The 27,062-nt window shown below is 38.7% G+C and overlaps 1 protein-coding gene across 1 annotated transcript in view; it reads left to right on the plus strand.

The window, feature by feature from the left end:
• Positions 1-87: 87 nt before the first annotated feature.
• LOC103803637 (intersectin-2-like) overlaps positions 88-27,062 on the plus strand; it is a gene marked incomplete at its 3' end in the record, with an annotated part of 35,679 nt that continues 8,704 nt past the window's right edge. Inside the window, exons 1-8 of the mRNA XM_009076206.1 lie at positions 88-154; positions 17,840-17,932; positions 19,609-19,672; positions 21,493-21,656; positions 22,927-23,124; positions 23,420-23,516; positions 25,169-25,311; positions 26,554-26,617. Of these exons, the coding sequence (XP_009074454.1) occupies positions 124-154; positions 17,840-17,932; positions 19,609-19,672; positions 21,493-21,656; positions 22,927-23,124; positions 23,420-23,516; positions 25,169-25,311; positions 26,554-26,617 (854 nt within the window). The remainder of the gene's footprint in view (positions 155-17,839; positions 17,933-19,608; positions 19,673-21,492; positions 21,657-22,926; positions 23,125-23,419; positions 23,517-25,168; positions 25,312-26,553; positions 26,618-27,062) is intronic.

The following is a 27,062-nucleotide window of genomic DNA, read 5'->3' on the forward strand; positions in this document are numbered from 1 at the left end:
AAGGGACAGACATTCCCCTGCTCAGCGGGAGCGCACAGCGCAGTTTTGCCCTTGTTGCATTATTAATGGCACAATGTTTTTATGTTGCAGATGGCTAAGAGCTAGCAAGGCAGATTCAGGACCATGATGGCTCAGTTTCCCACAGCCATGAATGGTGAGTAACTCCGGACGGTTTGCTTAGGTAGGGGTGGGAGATTCGGCTTGTTTGTGTTTTTTCAGTACCGGCAGCAGCGTTATGGTCAGTTTGCTGCAGATTGCTTCCTGTAGCCTAACCGGTGCTGTGAGCCTGGGAGAGATTCAGCAGAGACGTTACTGCAGTGTAATTTGGAGTACGGATACGCCTCGGGTGTCTAGTAATCTCAGGTCATTTAAAGGCTTGAGGAATGTGTGAGTTGTAGTGTGAACATTGCCTGACTTCAAGTGGGGAATATGCTAAGTAATAGTTGATTAAACTTGCATACCTTCTCTGTTACGTAATTCAGCACAAAATGTGTTCCATTTTAATCTATTATGCTACGTATTTTAAACAAAATATTTGAATGTGTCGAGCAGTTTGTGACATTGATGAAAATAATCAGCCTTTCCTACCAAAATAAAAAAAGTTAAGAATGTTCTTGATTCTGTGTCCCTTCCATTGCAGAAACTTTAGGATTTGTTTCTTGGTCATTTCCTTTCAAAGAGTTGGAACCTTAAAATTGTGTGTGTATGTGTGTGATGGAGCTCCTAATTTCTAGAACAGGCTTGTTTTTGAAGACACGATTAGCAAAGATCTGCTGAGAAATTTGACATTTACATGTTGTTTGCAGAGCTGGCCAAAATGAAAATACGAGTCTACAAACAATGTTTGCATTTCAGATATACCAGATAGGGAGCACTTTTCCTGATAAAAATAGGAAAGTAGGTACAAGAAGTGTTTCTCATCTCATTTATCTGTGAAGGTTACTGCAGGGCTGGGAGCTCTTTATCTAATTTAGAAAATTGTCACTGCTGAGATAAATTGAGTAAGGGGAAGTGTTTTTTCAGAACAGCATTCAGATTTTAAATTAAACCTCTGTTTTACACATCTGTTTCATGTGTGCATGAAAAGTTTTGCAAATAAAATCAGTATGATCAACACTTTTTTTATGCAGTCAGCTGCAGTTTGTTCCAGACTTTGTTTCACAGTAAAAGAGAAGTAAAAGTAGTCAATATATAATAGAGGAAAACCTAAATACCAGGGTTTTTTTTCCACTTTCTTGAACATAATGAAAAAGTATCTTTTTATTGCCACATGCTTTTTGCTTCTCAATTTAAAATATACAATCAGAAGTTCTCTTTGGGGAAGATATGGGCTTATGTTCTTGGCTGTCTTTGTGGCTGATGTAGCATAAGCTATTTGGTGTCTTTTGTCCTGGCTTTTTACTCCTTGGTTCTGTTGGAGGATTGCAGGTGTATTGACAGCGCTGAGCGTGTACATTACTTGACCTCAGAAGTCTTAGTTGGAGAGTGTGATCTTTTCCTTGATCTGAAATCCCTTGGGCTGTACTGTCCACTGCTCTCAAAAGGAATGGTGCTGCAGGATGCTGCCTTTCTCCTTGCAGAGTTTTACTGTGTTGAAGGGCATAGTAAGAGAGAGCACGAGTAAGAGACACCAGGCAAAGTTAAGCTATTGCTCCTCTCAGAATAGTTTGAATGACTCTGTGTGTAGTTTTGCAGTCATATTTCTTATCAGAATTGATTAAATTTCAAACAAGTCAGGTGGGAAAAAAGAACAGTTTAAATGTGATTTCTGGATAAATACTGAGCAACCTTTGCTATTGAAATTGTTCTTTTCTAATCTGTGTTCCTCTTCCCTGCTACTTACTACCACTGCTGTTTGCATTCAAAGTAGATCACCTCCATTTGCCACTCATTGCTCAGTGGCAACCTCTAATTATGTTGTTAGACCTTGGTAGTGACTTGAAGCATGAGATGAAGAATGAGGTTATGTGTGAGGCAGCTAAGCCATTAGGCATTGCTGCAGCCTGGGAGCACTGGCTGCCTGCCTCACCCTCGTATTAGCACAGCACTGACCCTTCCCTTTTGTATCCTACTGGGGGAAAGGTTGGTTTTCTTCTGGGGAAAACCCCCCACTTATTCTTATCAAAGTACAATATACTTAGCTTTTAGTTCGTTAGTAGTGTAAGTCATGAAGTGGTTTCTGTTTCAGGATTATTTTTGGCATTCACAGTTACAGAAAAGTGAGTGCATAGCGTGGAGCAGATGTGTGTACAAGTGTGTGATTATATGACACAGGGTGACAACGAGTTTGAAACTGCAGGGGTCAAATGACAAAGCACGATACACAGTCTCAAATACAAGTGGGAGATACTACAGCTCTTTATTTGCCAGCCTAAGCAGGGAAAGCAAGTCTGCACAGAACCCCAAGAAGGAAGGGTAATAGCTGTGTGCTTGAGTTCCAGTGGAGAGACTCAGCTTCACTGGGGCACCTTCAGAATATACCTTGGCTGAGCAGGCTCCCCAGACTGTCCAGCCTCAGCATGTGGCTGATGGCCAAACTCTGTGCTGTACTGAGAGCTGGCATGTTCTTTTGTAATTCTGTGGCCATGTGTAAACTTCAGCGTATTGACGTGTTGTGTCCTCTAAGGGCACATGCTCTTGCTAGACCTTTCTAAAGTCATGGAAAGTCGTTCGCTTTGTCTCTCCATTGCTGTCCAAGGTGACCTTTGTGGATGCCCTACTAACAGCTGAAAACTCAGAGGGAAAACAGGACTTAAGAATGCATGTTGATTTTTTTCAGGAACAGAGGGCACACCCGCCATTTTTTACGAATTTGTATCCTATGCAAAATGTAAAAGTTGTGATGACATTTTATATGAAGATGTTTTCATATAAAGCTGGGTAACATATTTCTTACCTATAAAGTCTGCCAATTACAGCACCAGATGGATAACAGACTTCTTTTTATCTATGTGGAGTCCAGTTCTGCCAAAGAGCCACTCCATGCATGTCCATCTCCCCAGTCTGCAAGCAAGATCAAGGATTCCCTACTGAGGGTTTACTTTTACCCTGTAACTGAACACTGATAATTATTTCTGTGAAAATGAGAGTACGAACCCCATTTATGGTACTTCATTCTCCTTACACACAGTTCTCTATCTGGATAAAGTTTTCTTAGGAATTAATCATAGGTCTTGCAAAAGCTTTTTGAAATGGCATTTACACAGAATCACTAAGGTTGGAAAAGACCTCAGAGATCATCAAGTCCAACCTATGACCTAACACCACCATGTCAGCTAGATCATGGCACTAAGTGCCATGTCCAGTCTTTTCTTAAATGCCACCAGGGATGGTAACTTCACCACATCCCTAGGCAGTCCATTCCAATGCTGAATCACCCTTTCTGTGAAGAAATTCTTCCTAATGTCCAACCAGAACTTCCCCTGGTGCAGGTTAATGTCCTCTTGTCCCGTGACTAGTTGCCTGGGAGAAGAGACTGACCCCCTGCCTGGCTGCAACCTCCTTTCAGATAGTTGTAGACAGTGATTAGGTCGCTCCTGAGCCTCCTAACACTATTTATTTATTTATTATATTTACAACACTAAATAACAAGTACCTTCATGTTTCTAAAGAAGAAGTTCATATACTAACCACAAGCAACACTTAAAAATTATAAAGGCCTTAATAGGTTAAAATTTGCTTCCATCTAATTTGTCTCTGTTGATTACAGCGTGTGTCACAGAGCAGGAAGAAGTAGCCTTCACTTCCATGGGATGCATTCTTCCAGCTAAGGAGCAGTTGGAAGATGTTGCTGTTCCAACTCCCCTTCTGTAGGCTAGATTTGTTCAGGTTTAATATCCATGCTCGTACTGGATCTTGGTTTGGGGTGATTTAATCTTAACGGTGCAACTGGAACAAGGAAAACAGTGTTTGCCGATCAGTATCTTTCACATTGTTTCCTTGAGTACCACTGGAATTTTTGAGCTGGGCTTCTTTTGTTGATGTTTTTATTTGTTCTTCCTCTTCCCTCCTACCACCTGTTTCCTTTTGATATAAATTTTTTGTGGCCCAGCAGGAAAATATCTCTGATAAACTGAGGTGCAAAAAGTAATAGTTGTAACTTGTTTCAAGTGTTTCTAAACTTTCATAGGTTAAACTGGATTTTGTGCTGCTGTGAATGGAGTTGAGTTTTGTGTCCACACATGTAGGTGTGTAGGAGACTTGGGTAGACATGAAGGGGTTGTGTGAGGTCCTGGTTCCACTGGTGTCAAGGGTGAAACACTCATGGATGCTGCATTCTGCTGCATCCTCTCTTTACAAGAAGTCAAGTCGCAAGACTTGTGGTCTGAATTTTTTTTAATTAGGAGAAACCCTGGTCATGAGAGTTCAGTTAAAGCTACTTGAATGCAACCTGACTCTTAACCTTGTATGACTGTAGATACGGAAACTGTAGACTTGGATGTCAGCAAGTGTAGATAAAGGTACGAAGCTGAATTAGACCTTGCAAAGAAAGTATCGGAACTTGTTTTCCCATCTAAAAGAAGGAAAAGGAAAGAAGCTGTAAGACAAGGGCAAATATTTTCTCTGTTCTTTCTTAGAAATTAATTCTTCCTCTCACTTTTCTCTGAGGATGGTGGCATCATTGATATGGAGCAAAATTCATATGCTCAAGTCGGAGGGGCATATATCTTTCACTGTCATACCCAGCAAAAAATTAGATTTCCGGCTGCGTTTGCCGTAATGTGTGTTTTCTTTAATCCAAATAAGCCACAAATAGTGCTATCGGGTTGTGGAATACTGTGTCGTATTCATATTTTAAGTATGAGGATAATGTGATTCACACGGAAGATGTAAGAGGAAATCTTGGAAGGCAGAAATAATTGGACATGGAGGCAAATGCTTAATGGAGTAAATGGAATTAGAATTTACCAGAGGAAGTCTTCTTCAGTAACTGATTTTTGTAGACAGTGTTACAGATTCCATGTTTGGACTTCATTAGAGAAATAACTGGCTAAAAGGGAGGGAAAACACAAGTTTTAAACTAGAATGAAGTTATATTCTTCATGGATTTTGTCTTGAGGCCAGGCTTAGTTATTATTTATGGCAATATCATCAGTAAAAAAGCAAACATATGCTGGTTAAACTGGACGATGACACAAACTTTGGAGTCATTTTCCAGCCAGAATTATACAGTATGGGCTGCATATCTTTGGTTAAATTTCATCACATTTCTGTTGTGCTGTCTTCAGATAGCTTTTTAGCCATACCATTATGGGCTATAAGAATTTTTGCTGTACACTGGGAGCTTGGCAGTTGGCTGTGACTAAGGAGGAAGACAACCGGATGTATTGGATGATCATGTAATAATTATGTGATTTGAGGGAAAGGAAATGCATCCTTAAATGTGGTGGGTGAAATAAGAAGTACCGTGTGCTATTGCCTAAGGCAGTGGTGAGACATCTTGTAGGATATAGGGTAGAATTTGGGTTATCTGCTTAGGAGGAAAAAAATAATCAATGCAGGAAGTGCAAGAGAGGCTTCAGTGTTATCCAGGAGAAATTAATTAAGTTTTGAGAAAGACTAAAGAGATTGGCTTTGCTAACCTACCTAAAAAGCTTACTAGTGTTTTTATTTAATTGTATTTACTTTACAGTAAATAAATTTGCTCTGTATTTTTTCTTGTTAGGAAGGTCAACATTAAGGAGGGGAGATAACTTGTCAGAAAGAAATGTATTAGAGTTTCTTGGAGAAACAGCAGCCTGCACATGGTGACCTTGGAAGTCCTTTCCAATCCTATGCTACTAAAATGTAATAAAGAATTAGAAATAGTGAGGATTAGTGTTAGATCTTCATCCATTAACTTACTTTGAGCCTATAACTGCTTTGTATTGCTAAGATTTATTTTTTTTTGTTACGATCATGTGTTAGTTTTTATAAGGTAAGTTTACACTGAGTGGGAAACCCAAGATGGTTTTTATCTGGAATAACAATACTATAATGCAACTGCTTTATTCATTTTGGATGTCAGTGAGACTTCCTGGTGCATTTGTTTCAAAGCATATAAAAACCTAAACACAAAACACAAGAAGATCTACAAATACTTACCCAAAATGGAGCCAGAGGACTGAAGGCTTAGCTGAAGGGACTCAAAATCATAAATCTATTACATGGTCAATTTTCAAAGGGCTTTGGCTGTTAAAATTTTCATTTCCTTGAAGATTCATCTCCAGAAGTTTGGGCAATATACTACTCTGATCAAACACTCCATGCGATTGTTGTAATTTAGGGTTGATGAGCATTGATGGTGTGAAGTGGCACCATCCTAACACTGACTAAATTCCCTATCATCTGTGATCACTGGGGCCACTTTGAACAGGCCATAGATGATATTAATTAGTATTGGCAGAATGAGTTCAGGTTTAGCCCACTAATTATAATGGCACACGTATTTAGGCATTGTGGTCTGTCAAATGTATTCATATAAAGTCCTATTACTTTAATGAGGAATCTTGTGTGCTCAGGCTTTTCACTATACTGCATCAGTTTTTTCGGACATCTGTTGTTTTTCCTACAATGGAGCAGTAACCTTAAATCATCACTAGAAGGCGTGAAACCCTGGAAAGCTGAAAGAATGTCAGCATTCATGGGACTAGCATTTGTATTGGGTACCTTCAGAGAAGATATTTTAGTAACTTACAAACATTTGTGCTTTAGTTGGATGTGAAGTTCTCTGCATGCAAGTCTCAAGAGCAGGTAAGGTTGACTAATAGCAAGAGTTGTTTTAGTGCTGCATATTGTAGTCATTTACTTAAGTTTTATTTATATATATATATATACACACACACATTAGGTGGCATATTTTAAAGCACCTATCAACATTTTTCCCTGTGTTTCTTCTCATAACCATGATTTTGCCCTTAACTGTGATCTCTGCAGCACAGGTACTTCTTTAGAAACATGTCTTTCCTGAAAGTCGTTGGTTTCACTACTATCAAAGAGCTCTGTACGTGTTTTAGAGTGTGTTGGTGCGTGTATAGCATTACTGAAAAGGCTGCACTTTCATTTTCCTAAGAGCTGCAGCTAAAAATTGCTGTGCAACAGATGATAGTGCTTTCATAACACTGTTTCATAGGAAATCCTCAGGCTTGGGGAAAAAACTATAGGTGTGAGTTAAGGTATAAACTGTTTCTGGTAGAGATTATGTGGATTGGAAGGCCAGCAGAGTTACTCCTCTTCTCATGTTCTCTATATTCAGATTGGATTAAGAAGTATGCAGGCAGTACTTCTTAACCTGACCTGAAGATAACTCGATACACACTAGGTCTTCTTTCTGGAAATGACTGACTCTGCAGTTGCCAGAATCTGTTATCCAAAAGGCTCTGGAAAAACCCCTAGCATTAAACAGGAAGTAAGGATACCTGTGAGAAAGATGACCAAAGAGAGAACATGGCTCCTGTGTTAAGGGAGACTAAATGAATTAGAACTCTGTAGTTTAGTTTAGAGAAACTGCTAAAGCCATAACAGTATAGAAATGGCTAACGAGGGAAAGAATATTCACTGATTTTGTTTGGGGTTTTTTTATGACTGCAAAGGAAAGCAATACCTAGTGAAATTATTGATTTAAGACAAGCAGAATAAAATGGGTTTGTTTATTGATTGGTTTGTTTGATTTGCACAAGGAACAACTCATTTTTGGGACTCACTGTCTCATGATGCTTTGGAACCAGTACATGGAATCAAAACTTGAAGAGGAAAGATCTATGCTGTGGCTATTAAATGCTTTGCTTTCATTTGGTGCTTTTTTTGGCTCAAGAAACTTGCCAAATTGCTGATTTCTGCAATTGAGAAACTGTAATACCCAGGGAAGAACTCTGTTCTAAATTGTAGTCCCTTAAATAGCCTTATGAGCTACTGGGAATGCAGGATTAGGCACTGTGGTATAAACAGATTCCAGTGGTTTGATGAACATGAATTAGACAGTTTTTAATTTATTGTATTTGAAACCAAACTCCAATGTGTGCTGGGAAAGTGGTATTGCATATGTGCTGGATAGAGTAGACAGGTTCTGCTAATTAGTAATTTAGCATTCTAAGGAGTGTTGTTTAAGCAAACTGTCTTATTCTTGTTTTTGTTACCTTTCTGTTTTCTTCCAGTTTTCCCTGAATTTTTCCTTCTGCCAGGACTAGAAGTTACAAAGAGGAGAGTAGCAAGTATGATCAAATATACAGAACAGCTTTTATGTGAGGAATAATCACATTGACTAGGACTTTTCAGCTTGGAAAAGAAAGTGGGGATGGTGGATACAGATGTCATCTTCTCAAGGTCATCTATCATTTTGTAGGCAAGGGAATGGTAACTAATCTCTGAAAATGTAAGAACTAACCAATGTCAGATGAAAATACCATTGGCAGATATCAGAGCACTTTGCACAGTGTCAAATAAGCAGTGAAAACCGTAGGAAGCTGTGGATGCCAAAATGTTACTTGGATCCCTTAAACAATTGGAGATAGGTGGATTTTCTTTCCCCTAATGACGTACCATCCCTGGTTCAGGAGGTGCACTGGTGGCTGAGAAGACATCCTGGGCTGTACCACCACATGCCTGGCTTAGCTGGGGGAACATTCAGTCTGTGCTGGAAGGGTCGTTACTGCGTTTGTTTCCGAAATTATCCCTTAATTTCATTTTATTCCAAAATCATGCAGGAAATGCTTCTTTATTTTCCTTCTCTCCCACCCTTCCTGTGTAATACTTTTTCTTTTGGGTTTTTTTTTTGTTCTTTTCCTCTTTTATTTCAACTCTGTATTCCAATTCTCCACTGTAAATATAGCCCATCAGCCTTCCTCCTGGTCCCAGACTTCTTCCTCAAGTCTGAGAACCCGGAAATGTGGCTTTTGCTCTAATGGCTAGATAATAATGAAAACTACAAAAATTACTGTAAAGGATCTGATATTCTTTAAACAGAATGCTGGTCTATGTCAGTGTATATTTTTGTAATGGAATAATTTCCTTTACTCCACCTAATTTCAAGGTTCATTTTGCATCCTCTTGCGTGGTATTTTTTACTGCCTGCATTTCTTTTGGTGCAGAAGGATTTATTGGCTGCCACAGATGGAAACTCACCTGAATCTTATTAGTTTTGCTGAGTTCCACAGAGATTTGCTATGCAATAATTAAACAAATTGTCCTTTTGTAAGTTTTTAATTAAATCATGGGAATCTTTGTGAATTCTGGTGGGCAGCAGCAGCATAAAAAAATCCATTTCCAGAATTAAAAATATTTAGTCTGAGCTCTGATGGTCTCTCTCCTCAGCCATGGTGACTAAAAACTTCTCTTTGCTGCCAATACAAAAGCAAAAGTTGTTACTGGAGTTTACTCAGAAGAGCTTCTGACTTGTTCTAAACTGAAGGGAAGTGGACCTAGTGAAATGTCTGGAGCACAAGTCTGATGAGGAGCAGCTGAAGGAGCTGGAGGGGCTCAGCCTGGAGAAAAGGAGTCTCAGGGAGAGCTTATTGCTCTCTACAACTGCCTGAAAGGAGGTTGTGGCCAGGTGGGAGTTAGTCTCATCTCCCAAGTAACAAGTGACAGTATGACTGGAAATGGCCTCAAGTTGCACTAGGGGAGATTGATTGAATGTTGGGAAAAAATTACTAAGTGAAAGGGTGGTCAGGCATTGGAACAGGCTGCCCAGGGAAGTGGGGCAATTACCATCCCTAAAGGTATTTAAAATGTGTCAGTGTGATGCTTAGGGACCCGGTTTAGTGGTGGACTTGGCAGTGTTGAGGTAGGTGTTGGACTCAATGGTCTTGGAGATCTTTTCCAACCTAGATGATTCTCTGGTTCCATGATTCTGGGCACAGACAGAGCTATGATGTTGGACAGAAGAATAGTCTTGTTTTATGTGCTGCATCAGTTTTAGTAACTCAGCAGCTGCAGGTGGTTTCACTGGCGTTGCTTGTCCAGAATTAGGCAGAAAATACTTTTATATTAGTTGCTGGTATTGAATCTGGATCTGGTTAAGGCTTAGCTTAAGCCAGGTCTGTGTGCCAACTTCTTACTGTAAGAAAATGAAAAGTTTATTAGCTTTCAAGAATAAGGCATGAGTTTACCAACATTGCATATTACAGTAATTGTAATTTTTGATGAGAAATAAAAAGCTTGCTTCATTAAAACTTTAAATATCTTATTGAATGTACTGTCAAAAATTCTACAGAAAACTAGTGTAAAAGGTAACACGTTAATGTGCACTTCAGAGTACTGTCATGTTTATACACATTCCCTATTTTTTTACATTAGTGGAGCTCTAACAAGACTTTAAAAACTATGGTTTTTTTTTTTTGCTTGTGCATCTTCAAGTAAAAGTGCTGTAATTTGCTATGTCTGTGTTTTGCTTTTTTGTTTTGTTTTGCTTCCTTGGTGTATTGTTTTATGTTTCAGTGGTGTTGTCAGTAATTTAATTAAAAAGGATCATCTGAAAATGGATAGCCATAATGAGCTAAATGATTCTGTGATTTTTATAAAGTATAGAAATATTATCCTGTTATAAACTGATAGTTTAAGTGCTTTGGAATAGTCAAGTCTGCTGTAGAATTGAGAAAAGATGTGGATCTTTACTGTTAGCATGGATTAGACTATTATATATCTAAATTGTTTTAGGGATTATGCTCCTTCTAAAAGCAAGGATTATGTTTCTACATTGAGATCATTGCATGGCTCAGAAATGTTAATATTTTTCCTTGATGGATAGATTTTGTATAGCAGTGCGGGAGTGCCAGTGACCATATCATCAGGCAGAATTCTGCATCATGTTCCATAGGAGCAGGTGGATAGTTTAAACAAGCCCAATATTTGATTTTAGTGAACTGCTGAACATTAAGCTTCCCAGTATACTAAAATATCTGGAAATCCTGTACATAATGCAAAGAATATGAGTTTTATCCTAAAATACAATGTGTCTGCTGCTGCTTTGTCCACCTTTCTGTAAGTGTGCTCTTCGATTAAAAACAAGGATTTCTTGGCCAAATCGGTGTAGCTCTGCACTTGTCTGACACTGTTTAACAGCCTTTTTGCAGGTACCAGTTATTTTTGGATAACACACTAGAGATGCTTGAAAATCTCTAAAAATTATATTGGCTTCAACAGGCACAATTCTTATATTTTAGCAAAAACACAAAACTGAAGGACAAACATGGGTCCGTGTGTTTAACATGCTTTAGCTGTCAGTGTTTCCTTTTAACTGTGTACACATTAAAAGAAGTTGCTGAAGTTGCAGTTAAGCAGTTGTCATGGTGTTGCTTAATATGCTGAGAGCCCCCATGAAGCATTTCTGGTAGGACAAGTAGTCAGAGGATTAATGTATGTGTTGTGAAAGGAGATTGCATGTGGCTCCTGCCATGGCCTGAGATCATGGAAGCTGGAAATAGGAGGTGCAGTTCTCAAGGAAGAGCAGGTGATGCTTTGGGATGGACTCAAAGCCACTGCAATAGTAGTTTGTAACATGTTAGCACAACTAAATAAGAGTAAGTACTGATTATGGGTCAGCATTTTCTCCTGCATTTGACGTAAAAAATCAACAACGAAGGAGGGAAGCAAATATTGAAAACAGCAATTACACTGATAGAGAATCTCAAATTCAGACTAAGGGTAAAATGTTCTGTATATTTTCAGATTCCTGGAGTGTTTACTCACCACTGAGGAAAAATTAGAGGTCTGATTCATCATCTCAGTTGTGAGCATTAAATCCAATCTGTATTAAAAAATTCTGTCATAAATTTAGCTACAAACACAGAAAGACTGGAATTATTAGATTTATCCCAATGTGTCCTAGACCAAACGACTCTCTGGAGGCTCCTAATGGGAGACTGTAATGCGATTGCTGGTTGCATTAAGGAAAACCCCTTGTTGCACAGCTTAAGGCAGGCTGCTGCATGTCTGTCCTGAAATTTCCCCGTCTTTAAACATAGGGATAAATATTTATTTAGGATCATTATGAAGCTTAATGGTAGTTTTGTTGATGGTTAAGAAGTTGGTATAATCACTGATCCTCGTGACTTATGTGTACAAGGAATGCTCTTTTAATTTAGGTTTATTATCTTTGTGGAGTTAATTAACATTGTAGGTCATAGGAGTATAGAGTATATTAGAGAAAAACAAGCAATGCCTGCGACTGAATAACAAACACAGCTCTTTGGAGAACGTGAGAAATGTCTTACGGTTTTCCACAAGTGAAAATTTGCCTTTATCCTTATTGCTAATACTAATACAACTACCTGTTGCCTATGGGTAGTACTAACCTGTGGCAGAGGTCTTACAGAGCATTTTCAGGTTTATTTACTTTTCTTCTAGACTGCACTTTCTTTTCTCCCCTCTTTTTCAATGGTAACTTACCATTTTAAGGAAAGAACAGCATTTGTTGGCAGCCCATCAAAGCAAGTCCTTTATTTTATTCAGAAGATTTTCTCTCTGATGCAGTGTTATAAAGGCATTTCTGGAGCTTTCCTACCAAATGCTGTGATCCTGCTGTAAACAGACCCCATACTCTCTTGTACAGAGATGTTTATTTAAAATTATCTTATAGGAACAGAAAATGTTGTTTAATCCCCAGCATAGTTGCTTGTTTCCAACACTGTAAAACTGAGTGCTACCACATTAAATTACAGAAATACCTGTTACGTGAAGGTGAGGTCAGTATGCATTTTGTAATAGAATCACAGAATTTAAGGGTTGGAATGGACCTTACAGATCATCAAGTCCCAAATCTCCCTGCCATGGGCAGGGACACCTCCTCACTAGATCAGGTTGAGATCTTCAGAGAAGTCTTGACAGTACGTTAAAGTCATGTTTAGCTTTGTTGTCTGTGTGGGTCTTTGTCATTCTGTATGAACTTTCTGTGTGGGTAAATTCCACATGTGACTTTGAACCCTTGAATATGTTGTAGAGCTGTGGAGTGGGCAAGTAAAGGAGCTTTCACTTTTGGATTTCTGTTTTGTAGTAGGGAATCCATCCAGACATTTCTGGACCTTGAATCCACGTTTCCAGTAGTGGATATTGAGAACAGTTGTCAGTCCTGACATTTATCCAGTCTTCTGTGAAAGTACCAGTCTTCCCTAGGAAAGAAAGATAGTTTGACCTCTGTCTTCCAAAAGTGTTGCTAATACAGACATATGGGTTTTTTCATAAATAAAAAATCAAGTGAAGACAATAGTTACTCTGTTCTAGAGAGAGACTTTGTGGGGAAAATCTCCCGAGTTCAGCATTTCTTGAGTTTTGATTCCTGAGAATGAAATGTAGTCAAATAGTGTTTGCTTCCACCCAAGTAGGTCTTGCTTCATGTACAAAGTTGTGAGCTTGCAAAGTAACCTCTTCTGAAGAATAATGATTTTATGAGATATCTTCTTGTCAGAGAGGTTGTACTATTTTTCCCCTCTAAAATTTTACCAGCAACAGTTGGGGAAAAAAATTTCTCTCTTTAAAACTTCCAGGAAATTTAAGCTGAGTAATGTACTGTTCATTGGCTGCGGCAAAGCTTCTCAGGAGAGCATGTAGTAGCAACTGTATTTTGATTTCTGATGCAGAGCTGATTTGTTCAAGTATTGTAGTTCACTGCTTCTTGGTGCCAGCTCACAGTCTCTGGAGAACCAAAGGTTCACCACTGCTGTGTCAAGGAGATGCAGGCTGCTTGCCTACCCTGTGGTCAGAGAGGCGCCCATGAAGAGGAGATGCCTGCAGTTTGGTTTGTGATTCATGCCTGACTTGCCATGAGTAAGGACTGGGGCTGTGAGGAAGGAAGAACAACAGCAATGTCTCTGGGCAAAATTAATTGGATCTGGGTTACGGGCAAGATGTTTCTCAACCCTGGGATTGAAGGCGTGTTAGTGCAAAAAATGTTGAGCTAAGCCAGATAAGTTTAGATGATATGTCTTGAATGGCAGATGTTTGACTCTTCTTGCATTTTTGTCCTTCCAAGAAAAGGGGTAGTCTTCCCTTCCGCACAGTTCAGCACGCCCAAAACTTGGTTGTGCGTAAACCAGACAGTGTAATTCTTCTCAGCAGTGATGCTGAGTGTCCATTTTTACCACTTGTGATAGTTTTGGGAAGTAATCACAGTATTTGTGAGGATTGCATCATGTTTTGAGGGTGATTGCATAGGAGAACCAAGTTTCAAACGAATTTTGTCTGTGTAAGTCTTCATTGTGATGGTCTTGGTTGTTCTATAGGTAAACATGACAATTACCTTGAAGAGTGGTGTCATGACGTACTTTGTGGGATTGCCAAGACCTTGTGTATCCCATTGCTCAAAGTGTTTATTTCAGATAGACTGGTGTGGTATTTTCACATGGTATTTTGAGGAATCTTAATATGAGCCTTTCTGTACATAGTTTTTGCTTTTCTTATTTGTATCACCATGTAGTAGCATCAAAAGAGTCATGGGCTGCTGCTTAAGCTAAAAAATGAGTGCTTGCAATGCTTTGCCTTCCTCTTGTGCTCTGCTCTTTATCTTGTTTCTGTGGCGTATTGGGGTAGGAGTTAGAAAAGACAGCAAATCCTTTAAGTAAGAAGTGTGGGTGGGGCTTGATTGCCCTCACTGTGGATCCCTACCAGAAGTATTGGGGGAGTTTATTTTTTATTTTAAACAAATACTTTAATTGTCCAGTGGTTATTAACCTGCCTTCATAAAACAATGACTTGTTCTAGTTCAGGCTGCAGATAGCAGACACTCTCCTAAGTGATGTTAGGTTAAAGCTTATTTTCTTGGACTTTTTTGAGTTACAGACTAACACTAAAAATCTCACTGTCAGACTGGGAGAGCTGTGCTGATGTGAAAGTATGCAGTTTCCTAGGCCCTAATTCCTGCTAAAACAAGCCCACACAACTCTCTAGACTTAGCTTGCAAGCAATCACAGCTTGGAAGAACTTTGGGAACTGCTGTGCTTCCCCTGCCCCATTCCCACATATAATTTCTGGTTGGAATTTAGTGGTTGCTTTTGTTCAGCCTTCCAAATTAAAAGATGTTCTGACATCTCCTTTTAAACATCTTACATTTCCAGGTATTCTTGAACATTGATAAGAGTTGACAGACATGTGGCTAAAATTTTCTCAATTTGAATGTTTTCTTTGAATTTATGTTATTTTTCACAGTGAGGGTGATAAAACACTGGAGCAGGTTGCCCAGACAAGTTGTGGATGCCCCATCCCTGGAAATATTCAAGGCCATGTTGGATGGGGCTCTGGGCAACCTTATCTAGTTGCAGATGTCCCTGCTCATTCCGAGGAGGTTCATAGAATCACAGAATGCTTTGGGTTGGAAGGGACTATAAAGATTATGTAGTTCCAACACCCTTGCGGTGGGCAGGGACACCTTCCACTAGAGTTGAACTCAGAGAAAGGCTTAGGTTGGAAGGGAAGTTAAAGATTATCTAATTCTAGAGGTGAAAGAGCACAAAATATCAAGTGTCCAGAAAATAGTGAGGTTCTTGGGGAATGTTAATGAAGGCAAAAATGAGAATAAAGGGTGAATATGGATCTTTAAACACTTATTGAATGTGATTTTAATTGTCATACAGCTCCAGGTATGAATCTGGTGATTTGTTGACCTGCAAAATTTTAACACATTTGGGACAATGCTATATGTAAAACTTAGAATCTCATAGTTGAAGAGGAAACATACTTTACCAGATTGTTTGCTGAAATATATTAGATTTTTCAAGACTGATTGCCATATTCTTGCTTAATTTGTGACATATAAATAAGAAATTGTGCTTTTCCCTGCATATTTAAACAGAAGTTGCCTTACAGCATAAATTCTTTAGAGAGGTTATGGTGATGATCATAACTCCAGTCAAGCAATTGTTACTGTATTTTTAGCACTTCGCAGCCACTGACCGTATGAATATATTGTGGTAGTCTTAATCCTCCTGTCACTGGTTCTAAAAAAGTGATGAGTGTCACAGCTACCTGCTGATCAAAGCATAGTATTTCAGATAAGGACTGTGTTATGTTGCTCATGTGTCATTTTCCATGAATCAAAAAAATGGTCAGAATTTGCTGCTGACAGCTTTAGGAGCATTTCTTCATCTTGTCCAGATAGTTTCTATAAGCATTAGCCACATTATGCAGTTTCCATTAGTTTTAAAGAGATCTAAGTGCTGCTCTATTTTTGCCATTGGGTGTAAGTTGAGTATTACAGCAATGCTCACACTGCCTATTGACTTCTAGGCATCTGACTGAGATTTATCAGTATCCAATCTAGATTTATTTATACTCTCATAATCTGAAGGGGGGGGGGTGTTCTTGAAGTGCAATTTCACAAGCAGCCTGCAAGAAGACCCTTTCATTGAGACCACACTGAAACAAATTGGTATATGCCAAAGATAGGGCAGTAAAATTCCAAATTCAAGTGCATAGGGACTGTATCCCAAAGCCCTCACCTCACGTCTTTTCTGTCATTCATCTCCCCAGTGAGTTTCTGGTTTGCTTTATTTTGGTGGTTTTAGCTATTTGTATTTCCCTATGAAGGAGCAGGGGTAAAGAATTCCATCTGTGCACAGGTGAGGAGAATGACAGATGTAATGGGACCTTCTTAAGAGCAGATATTAAGTTTTTTTAATGGAAAATGTCTTTGCTTATCTGTATAAACACCGACGAGACATGATTAACATAGTTACTTGTCTATACTGGCAAGTACATCAGCTCACAGTCCCTTCGGAGTTTTTTTACTGTTCTTTGAAAAGCAGTGCCAAAAGCTCTGGAAATTTTGTAGGTTTAAGGCTTTGAAATTAGGTTTATGCAGGTAAAGAGGAAGCATTTTATAGTAACATCCTCTCAAAGTGCTGTGGTTTTTAGAGCAAGCTGTTAATATCTTATTAGAAAAATTATTTATTCCCTTGACTGTCTTCTAGTGAGCAATACAAATACTTGAACAGATTAACAGTTCTTTGGAAGGAGTAAGGCTCAGCAGAATGTATTTGAAGAGGTGGTGGTTTTAAGTAATAACCTTCTAATGCTGTTTTGGGGGTATCCATTCAGAATTCTTGCATTCATTGATTAAAAAATTAAATGTTTGTCAAGAATTTCCCAACTAAAACTTCCTCCTACTTAATAACCAAATTATCGCTGGCAAACTGCATTTCCTGCAAAGGACACACACCATGACCTTTATGCAGCAGGTTGGGGCATTTCTAGAACTCGTTCTGGTGCTGCCTGGTATTATCAGCACAGCTCTGTAAACACAATTATTGCCTGCATTTCCTCTTTGCTAATCTGAGCCGTAATATTTTGTACTTTGAAAAGTATTGACAAAAGCTAAGTTGAAATTGTATGCTGTTTAAAAAGCAGTATCATTCCTTCGTCAGATAAAGCCAGTATATTTTTGTTAGCAGTCCCAGTTTTGGTTTTAGAGTATTGGCAAGACAAGAATGAGTCTTTCTGGCAGCTGGACGGTGTTAGCCCTCTGCATGAGAACCTCTGAGTGACATTGAATGCCAGTTGTTTATCGGTGAACCAGGGGAGTATTTGGTTCACACAGGGTATGCTGAGCAACGTGCATCCTGCCCGGGCTGCAAACAATCAGCAGCGACAGGAAACTGCTTTGCACCAGCTTTAAAGGACGACAGAGCTTGTTTGAGAGCCGAGGGTAAAGCAATCTAGCTGAGGGATTGTCTCAGCTCGTGCTTGCACATCTGGGAAGCAGGTTTGTGTTGCATAACGTCGTTGCCAAACTGGTAGGAGCTGGGTGTGTCTACATCTAACTTTGTCTCTTGAGAAACTAAGCTTTTATTTTGCAAGTGATGTGCTTTATTTTAAAATCTTCATTCTCTTTAGCTGTTCACTGTTTGGGTTTTTTGTTGTTTTGTTTTGTTTCCAGGAGGTCCAAACATATGGGCCATCACCTCTGAAGAGCGGGCCAAACATGACAAGCAGTTCGATAGCCTTAAACCCACAGGAGGCTACATTACAGGTTGGTCTAAAGCTCTGCATTACACATTAACTTCTGTGTATACATACCTATCCTATTTCTAGCCCTTTGTTGTGTGACTAATAACCATACTCTTCAGGCAAACAGCCACAGGTTATTAGTAAACTTTACAGGCTTTCCTCTAAACTCTGGCAGGGGAATGCTGTTCTGTTAACCCTATCATTTCTGCAGCTGGCAGCTATGTGCTGCCATTCTGTCTTGTTTCAGAAATCAAAGAGTATCAAGAGAAATCTCTGCTTAGATGGGAGGCTGCCAAGGAGCACTTACAGTAGCTATTGTGGCGAGTGACGCCAAAGACACCAGAAGTGGCTCTTCTGTCTGTGCAGTGTTAGAAAATACTGTGCTGTTAGATGTCTTTGTTTTGGAGGAGGAGGAGGAGGCAGGGAGTGAGATGCTGACAGCTTGTGCTTGTTAGCGACTGCTTGAAATTTATTAACAGTTGAGCCTCCAGCAGGTTCTGAATAGGCTAATGGCATTTTACAGTGCCTCGCTGTCAGTTCCAGTTGCATTCAGCTGCTTCTTCTTTGAAACAATTGGGTCATGTTGCTGTGCACCTCATAATTTGCAGGTTTTAAATTAAGAATCTGCTTGTGATATCAAGAAAAGTTCATTGGCAAAGTGACTTTATTTAAGAATGCCCTGTTCTTTGTGTGTGTTGGGCACTAAAGCTCAGCCCTGATTGCTCCTACCTGCCCCACTATCTGCTAATGCTGTCTGGTGACTCCACTGCCCCTGCTGTTCCTCTTTTTGGGCCAAAGAGAACTGAGGAGAGAGTGGGAAGTTGTCTGTTTGGAACATACACATCTTCTGACTAAGTGATACTTATCTCCCGCTTTGGCCAAACAGCACTGGGAGGTTGGTGTTTACCTCCAGCTGAAAAGTATACACCTCTGGGGGACTACCTTTAGGGCACATCTGGGCTCTTACCTGCATGTATATCTGCAGGCTTTGTTATTTATTTGGCAAGTGATTGAAATGAAAGGCTGTGTATTAATATAAGGGAAGAGAGAGCTGAAAGAATAACCTGAAGCCTTATCTTTAAGCATCTGTAATTCACTCATAGGTAAGCATAAACACCACTGTCTGTGTTTTGTTACATGTTTGTTTGCAGCATGATCAGTATCAGTTGATGTGGAACTTGGTATGAGGTTGCACAATAGTTCCCATTCCCTTCCTGAAATACTAAAATAGTGGGTGTTCTCTGACAGAACAGAGTATTCTTTAGAACATGGTATTTTCCTGGTTTTCCTAGGGACACAATACTGGCTCAAGTTAGATTGCATAAAGGAGAAGGAAAGAAAAAAGCATGCTCATAATTTCCTGTAAAAGTAATTGGGGCAGGACTAAATTTCCAGTCATTTTTACTTCTTTAAATCTCACATCTTTTAAACTGTTGACAGCTGTTGATTTGTGATCTGTTAAAGTTTTTATAGCTATCTGAAATCACTTCTCAGAGTGAAGGCTGGGAATTAGAGAATACATGAGTATGTGACAATCACTGTCACCAGGGTTAAAAGCTGGAAAAAAAAACCCTAGAAAGCTTTGCATCCAGCCCTGGTTCCTTTTGAAAGCTTGATCCCCCAAGAGAGTGCTGAGCTCTTCTGAAAAATGTATGCCCCTGGTGTAAAAGGATGTCTTTTTTTTCTTGTTTATCATAGGTGATCAAGCACGTACCTTTTTTTTGCAGTCAGGTCTACCACCTTCAATCCTTGCTGAAATATGGTAAGGTATTCTGTCCTGGTTTTGTTGGGGTTTTCTTTTGTTTTCTTTTGTTTTTAAGATAGGAGATGCATAGCATTCAGGTACTATCTTTGGTATGTTGTGTTTTGTCACAGAGGCTTTCAGCTGTCAAAGTAGAAGTGTTGTCTGAAACATTGTTTTAATTTTACTGAATTTAGAGGAAGGATTCAGCCCAGATGTGTACCAACATTTGATCAAAAAGCAGTGTTTTTTTTTAACTTTCTTATGACATTAATTCAAATTGGATCATGTTGAACACAGCCTTTTTAAACTGAGTGTTTGTCCTTGAAACAAAAAGCAATGATAAATTGCAAGACTTTTATAGAGGGAGGGACCTATTAGACTGCCACAAAAATAATTGCTAAGCCTTGTCTTTATATTTTTGATAATAATATTGAAAAAGAGGTAAAAATATAGCGTTAAATAATATAAAACATCGAAATAGAGGTAAATAATGGGTTAATGAATTGCTGGAGATGCCAAATTGAATCATGTTTGAAATACTAGTAACCACTAAAAATGGCAGTAAGATAAAGTGTGGGGAAAAATTTTATGCTACCAAACTGGGAGTGGAAAATACACTGAAAGCAGAAGACAGGGAAAAAAAATCTAAAGCTACAGAAAAGTTTAGTAGAACAGTTACAATACACTGAGATACTAACTAATGCTGTAACATGGGAGCTGAAAAAAGTGCTGTTCTTTGCAGCGTATGTGTGGTGGTTGCAACACTTGAAAGAGACATTTTCTTCTTTGTAACTCCTCAGTCTTCACTAGAATTCTTGGGTCATTATGGGGTACATGGTTGTTACCAAAATGTAGGTGTGCTAAAAGAAACATAGTTGAGGCTCATAATAATTAAGAACAACTCGCTTGTGAAAGAACTTTAAAGAAACTAACTAAATACAAGTTAGTTTTTCCTTCAGACACAGAGAATCATAGAGTCGTTAAGGTTAGAAAAGACTTGTAGGATCATCAGTTCCAACCATGAACCCAGCGCCACCATGATGTTCACCACTAAACCTGACACTTAAGTGCCCAGAGAAGAGTGGCAAGGAAATTTTTCTGTGGGACCTTGGGGTTTTATACTGAATACTAACAGAATGAAAGGAAGAATGTAGCTTAGCTTTCTTTTTTTGTCCTAAATTTATTTACACTCCTGTGCTTGGTCCTTGCATGCTTAAGTGTTAATAAGACTTCATAGTATCTTTCTGACCAGAGATTTTGTGGTTAGGTATGCACTATTGCATATATTTCCTGTTGTATTTAGTTGGAAAAGTGTCAAAGACAGTGTGGGTATCAGGCTTATGAAACCTCACCACGCTGTTTGTGAATTAATGGAGTTTTTGTGGCAGTGTATAGTGCCTTTAGCAGGTTTCTGCATCCTCCTGCATCCTGTTTCAGATTCTTGCACTAATTCCTCACTTTAACAGACATTAATTTAGAATTATTCTGGGTAGTAGCATAGCAAAAAGTATAGCAGAGGCAGCAAGTGTATTCACTGGGCAGGAGCCTTCTGCCTTTTCAGATGTTTTCCTGCTTTCTCAGGTATAAGTATTTAGTATACAGCAACTTTAAAACTGAACTCTGCAGAAGATTGTGAACTATGTAGTCAAACTTCTAAAACTTCTGAGGGTATGAATGTTGTCAAAAGCAGAAAATCCACAAATGGTTGCAATGTTTCTTGCTTTCCTGTACAGAAGCAGTAATTAAGTCTGATAGAAAAGCTTCTCATTAAGTGAAAAAGTTAAATTTATGTTTCTTCCTCGTGGGCTTTCCTGATTTGATTTTATTTTGTTTCCAAGGACACTATCAGACCTGAACAAGGATGGAAAAATGGATCAATTGGAGTTCTCTATAGCCATGAAACTTATCAAGCTGAAATTGCAAGGACAGCACTTGCCTACAGTTCTCCCTCCTGTCATGAAACAAACTCCAGTATTTTCACCACTAATGTCAGCTCGCTTTGGTACTTATGAATATATAATTACTTAGTGTTCAGAGGTAAAAAATGACAGTTAATTGCAGCCAAATAAAAGATTAGTCTGACCATGGAAGTTTACTGAATCAGTGAGAAAAAAACCCCAAGAGTATTCACCAAGTCACTTTATTTAATTCTTTAAAGATGTTTAATAATGAAGAAAAACTTCTGTTGGATTTGACCTGAGGTGCAAGAAGGCCATTGACATCTGCCATCTGACTTGCAGGCTCTCACTTTGTATTGGTGGCCTTTTTTTTGTCTCCCTCCTACGCATTCACCTATTTATACTTGAGGGTACTAAAATCAAATTTAGTTAAAGGTCAATGTTTTGGTAGAACAGCTGTTTTACATATTTTTTCAAAATGAATCAGATTGTCTTTTGGTTATATGATTAAGTGAATAGAGTTGTTTGACTTATTTTCTTCCTTTCTGATGGTGCTTGGGGTTCAGTGCATTCTTGTTGTTATTTTTTTGTTTTGTAGAACAAAATATAACCATAATGACTTCAGCTGGATTACAAAATGTGTGCATACTTCTATGCTGAAATTAAATGTATGCATATATTAATTACATACATGGTTTAAAATGTCTGACCATCCCTAAATCTTGTGTGTTTGCATACAAGGGCATGCATTTATGGAGAGCTATGGTTGGCATACAGCTACCTTCTGGTAGCTTTCCATCATCTCACCTGCATACTCTTGTCTTCACAAGATTTAGCCAGTAATTCAAAGTGCCCTTGTTTGTCTCAGGCAGCCTTCAAGAAACACTTTGCTAAGCATTTGTCTCTAAATAAGGACTTTTCACCCATGTGGATTCTTCCAAGGCTGATGCTTGGAAGAGACTTAGTTCAGAAACAGTGTCAGCTTATCCCTGTAGATCTTTGTCACAGCTTTTAAGGTGTGTTGCAATTCTCTCTCAGGGATGAGGTGTGGAATGACTTGTTCAAGAACTGTGTGTAGCTCCAGTTACAGAAAACCAGATATTACTCTGTGGTGAAATACTAGCTTAAATCTACCTTGAGAAGGAATTTGTTTATAAAGTTGTTTTTTTTAATTCATGTTCTTCAATATATTTTTGTCTGTGAGCTGTCTCGTCTACATTTAGAGGAAAAGGAAATATTATACATGAGTATCTATTTTAACTCATTGTATTCCAGACATGGGTTGGTTTTATACTTTCTGCCTAGCATAAGGGACTCAGTTTCTTGCTGAAGCCTTTGCAATATTAAATCATGAATTATTGGATTTTACTCTAGGAATGGGTAGTATGCCAAATCTGTCCATGCCAACGTCTATGTCTGCGATCACACCATTAGCTCCCATGTCTCTGACCTCCATGACTTCCATTCCTCCTTTGGTTATCTCTGCTCCTCTGGTGCCTTCTGTCAGTACCTCCTCATTGCCAAATGGAACATCCAGCCTTCTGCAGCCTTTGTCCGTACCTTTCTCTTCAAGTAAGTATAGTACAGTCCAGTATTGGTTTCAGAATTGTGACTCATATTTTCTCTGTGGCTAATTTCAGACAGGAATGCTAATACATGCATGTGAGTTTCAAAAAAACCCCAAACAAATGGTGTTTTTTCCAAAGTGCACATTTGTGAATTCTGTTCTATATAGTTAACAACAAGACACTGATTAGCTTTTCTTACTTCTATCAAAGCCTTGAATGTTAATTATAAAGCATTACCCTTATACTTGTTTGCTTTGCAGTTTCAGGGTTTATTTTGTACTTTTGGTTGTTTGTTTCAGCACTGCCTCATACTGGTTCTTTGGGTCCCATGACAGGAGGGTTTGGTGGTTCTAGTATGCAGAAGGCACAGTCACTAATCGATTTAGGATCTAGCAGGTATGAAAGTTCAGTTTAAAACGGTTGTATCTTACACTTAGTAATACACCTTCCGAAACGTATGCAGCATTTCTATTTTCAAAGTATATTCATTAAAAATTAGTCTATCTAATATGACCTACCAAGTCTGAAAATGCTTCTTTTTTTATAAGAACATGAAGTAATATTTTCAGTAAATCTGACCAAATTATCCAAAGTAGGTGAAGAGTTCAAACGAGCAGTGCCAAAAAAAGAGAATGTACTCCATTAGTAAACAGAAATAAAACTGGCTAAGTGGTTATAAAAGCAAAAATGCATTGATGTGCTCATTCATTATAGAGGGCACCATGTAATCAGCAGGCATGTAGGAATAGGATTTGTTATCAATATTTATGTGTGAATTTGTTTTATGAATAATAGAAGATTATGAATCTTTCTAATCAGCTGCTCTGGTTCACTGATTTTAGAGCTTTGCCACAGACAAAGTGATGGACTAGGCTTATCTATCCAATTGGGCATCCAGGGGTGTCACCCCAAAGACAGTCCAGAGGGCACCTCAGCCCCAGCTCAGTTCTGTAAAGCGACTCAGAGGCTCCTGCACTTCTTTGGTGCCTATGCAGGGCATCTAGGATGATGTGTGTCTGATTTGGGCTCCTCAGACAGACACCCAGTGTTAGCAGATGTTCAATAAGATCACTGCAGGCACGGTGTGTGCCTGGAATCATATTTTGGTTGGTTTTTTTTTAATTGGAAAGCTTTCCTTTCCTGGTGCTATAGTGTTGCAAACTAGCTCTTCTTCAGTGTTAACTGTTGGCAGCATTTTTGCCATCATGTTGTTTAATTCTGTGCCAGAGATGTCTGCTCAGCATCATGCTGGAGGGGCTTCTGTTGGTATTCTTTATAGCCTTGGATAATACTGCAAATAGTTCTTGACTTGACAGGGTAGGGGATTACCTTAAACAAGGCAGGCTGGATGCACCTGGGTCTGTCTCATTTTCAAAGATGGGACACTGAAAATCCTGGGAGTTGCAGATGGAAGTTTTATATCTAAACACTCTATCAGCACTGTTCTGCAGAAACTGAATGAGTTATAAAAGATCCATTCAGGCTGTCACTGCTACTAATAGAAAGAAGAGGTAGATGTGGAATATAGTGTTTTAAGCAGCTTCTAAAGCTACTTTTGGTTATGAGTTTATTTGGTACATTTTTATTACAGTTATTCATTTGCATGCCTATTAAAGTTACTTAGACATCTGTCCAGTGCTTCACAGCCCTTGTAAACACTCTTAGGGAAGTAACATGTTTTCCTATGGTTTCCTATGGTATTATTTTGCAGTTGTAGAAGGATGAATTATGTGGCATTAAGTGCCTATGATACTAAAGGAACAGGATCTTCAATTCATATATGTGCCCCTAGTTTCACAGTAAAATTCTATATTTGTGATGAAAATATTTATAGCAAGTTAGTAGAGGTAAAACTTTGTGGAAGTTGTTTCATGTTACCAGAAGATACTATCTATCTTCTGTTCCAATGCCTGTTTATTAAGCCCAGTGATTTAGAATTCTTTCTTTATCTCCTTTTCTCTTTTGTTTTTTTTAAATATTTGGTTGGTTGCTTTGGTTTGGTTTTTTGCTTTGTTTTTGTTTTCTTTTGTTTTGAAATTATATTACAGTTCAAATTCTTCCTCTAGTGCATCACTAGCTGGGAATTCACCAAAGATTACATCTTCAGACTGGGCAGTTCCTCAAGCCTCCAGATTAAAATACAGACAGAAATTTAACAGTCTTGACAAAAGTATGAGTGGATATTTATCAGGTGAGTATGGCTTTTGGTATGGATGGGGAAAACTAGAGTGTTTTCTGCCTCTGGAACATTCCAGGCTGAGGGATGGAATCTGGGCTCAGGATTTGACTTCCATATGAAATAAAAGCTGAAATTGTTGGTGTTCAGAACTGTGCAGGAGAGAGTGGGTTTCAGCTACTGGTTCCAGTCAGCCAAGACATAACCTTGACTTGTGCTCTGTGCTAGGCCTGGAGGAGCCTGAGGAGGCAGCTGACTCCCCAGGAACATTGGGGAAGCCACAGCAGCTGCTTCAGGAAGGAAGAAAACCCTGGCAGTAGTGGGTTCTAACAAGAGCCTGGGAACCACAAGGCTGTGGAATTTAGCTCTGTAAAGTCAGCAGGCAATTTTTCAAGCATCACTCTTTAAGCTGAGACTCTTATGAAGATGGGGATCATTCACAATCATTTTTGTGCCATGTGCTCCTATGTATCTATTAGTCATTGCTTAGATATTTGGGCTTTATCTTTTTAAAGAAAGCAGTTTGGGAAAGACACTGTGGAACCATTCATTGGAATTTTTCCAGAGTAATTTAAAGGAGTCATTCCTTGTTAACTTCAGTGACATCTGTGCTGTGGCATGGCATTATGGTGATTTCAAAAGACTTCACACAATGCTAATACAAGAGTAGAGTTAACAAAAGTTCGTATAAAAGTGGATTACTCACTGTAATGCAGCGTGTAGAGCACTGCCCAAGCAGTCTGTAGATGTAAAGTCAGTATTTGTGTCTTTAGTTAGATCTCCCATTTTGGAGAAGCACTCTGCCTCATTTCCCTAGCCTACAAAACAAGGAGGGGAATTTTCTTTCAAAAAAGAGTCTATATGCTTTTTATCTTGTTCAGTTGAAGGCTGAAGGTTTCATCGTCCTGGCTAGAAAGGTATATGTTTCTTTGCTGATGGCTTTGCAATGTGCTCGCTCAGGGTCTAGGTATATAATCACCTGTGCTTTTGTAACAGCTGTGGGGATTACCATAAATCTCCATTTTTCATGTCAGCTTTTCAGTTAGGTGCTCTGAGTGAAAAAACTGCACAAGAATACTTACATCTTCATTGTGTTCAGGTTGTAATGCCTGTTGTTAAGCCTGGAAGTAAAAGCAACTGATGAAAATGTATTAGATTAATATTAAAAATAAACATGCCCCAGTTCATGACCCATTTTTTGCTATATGTGAATCTTTGAACAAAGTGTTTATTAAAGTCTTTTGCACTTTAACTAAGGATTTCAAGCAAGGAATGCCCTTCTGCAATCAAACCTTTCACAGACTCAGCTGGCTACTATTTGGTGAGTTTAGTTACTGATTACAATTTTAATGTGTTTATGCTGTTAAGAGAGGAAATGTACCTTATTAAAGAAGAAATGATAAAGAGGCACCATATATCTAAAGTCATAAACAGAAACCAAGCTGCTGCTTAAAGCAGCTGTTCATTGATTACATTTCCAGAAGACACCTTGCCAGAATAATATTTTTTTATTCTCTGTGTTTGTTAATCTCCATGTAATAGAACAGACATTAATTTCAGTTTCTGATTCAATGCTGCAGTGGTTTAGCTGAGATGAGGGTTAGTTAATTTCAAAAGTAGGATTCTGAAATCTAGCTTGTTAGTTTCAAAATACAGAGGAAGATTAAAAAGGAAGTAACCCTTTAGCTTTTCTGAGTTTTATTGTGGTTTCCATAAAGATATCTGCATATTACACATTTAAGACTTGCCTTTATTGTGGAAATGGA

Source organism: Acanthisitta chloris, unplaced genomic scaffold (genome assembly GCF_000695815.1).
Source record: "Acanthisitta chloris isolate BGI_N310 unplaced genomic scaffold, ASM69581v1 scaffold16226, whole genome shotgun sequence".
In the NCBI taxonomy this organism is placed as follows: domain Eukaryota; kingdom Metazoa; phylum Chordata; class Aves; order Passeriformes; family Acanthisittidae; genus Acanthisitta; species Acanthisitta chloris.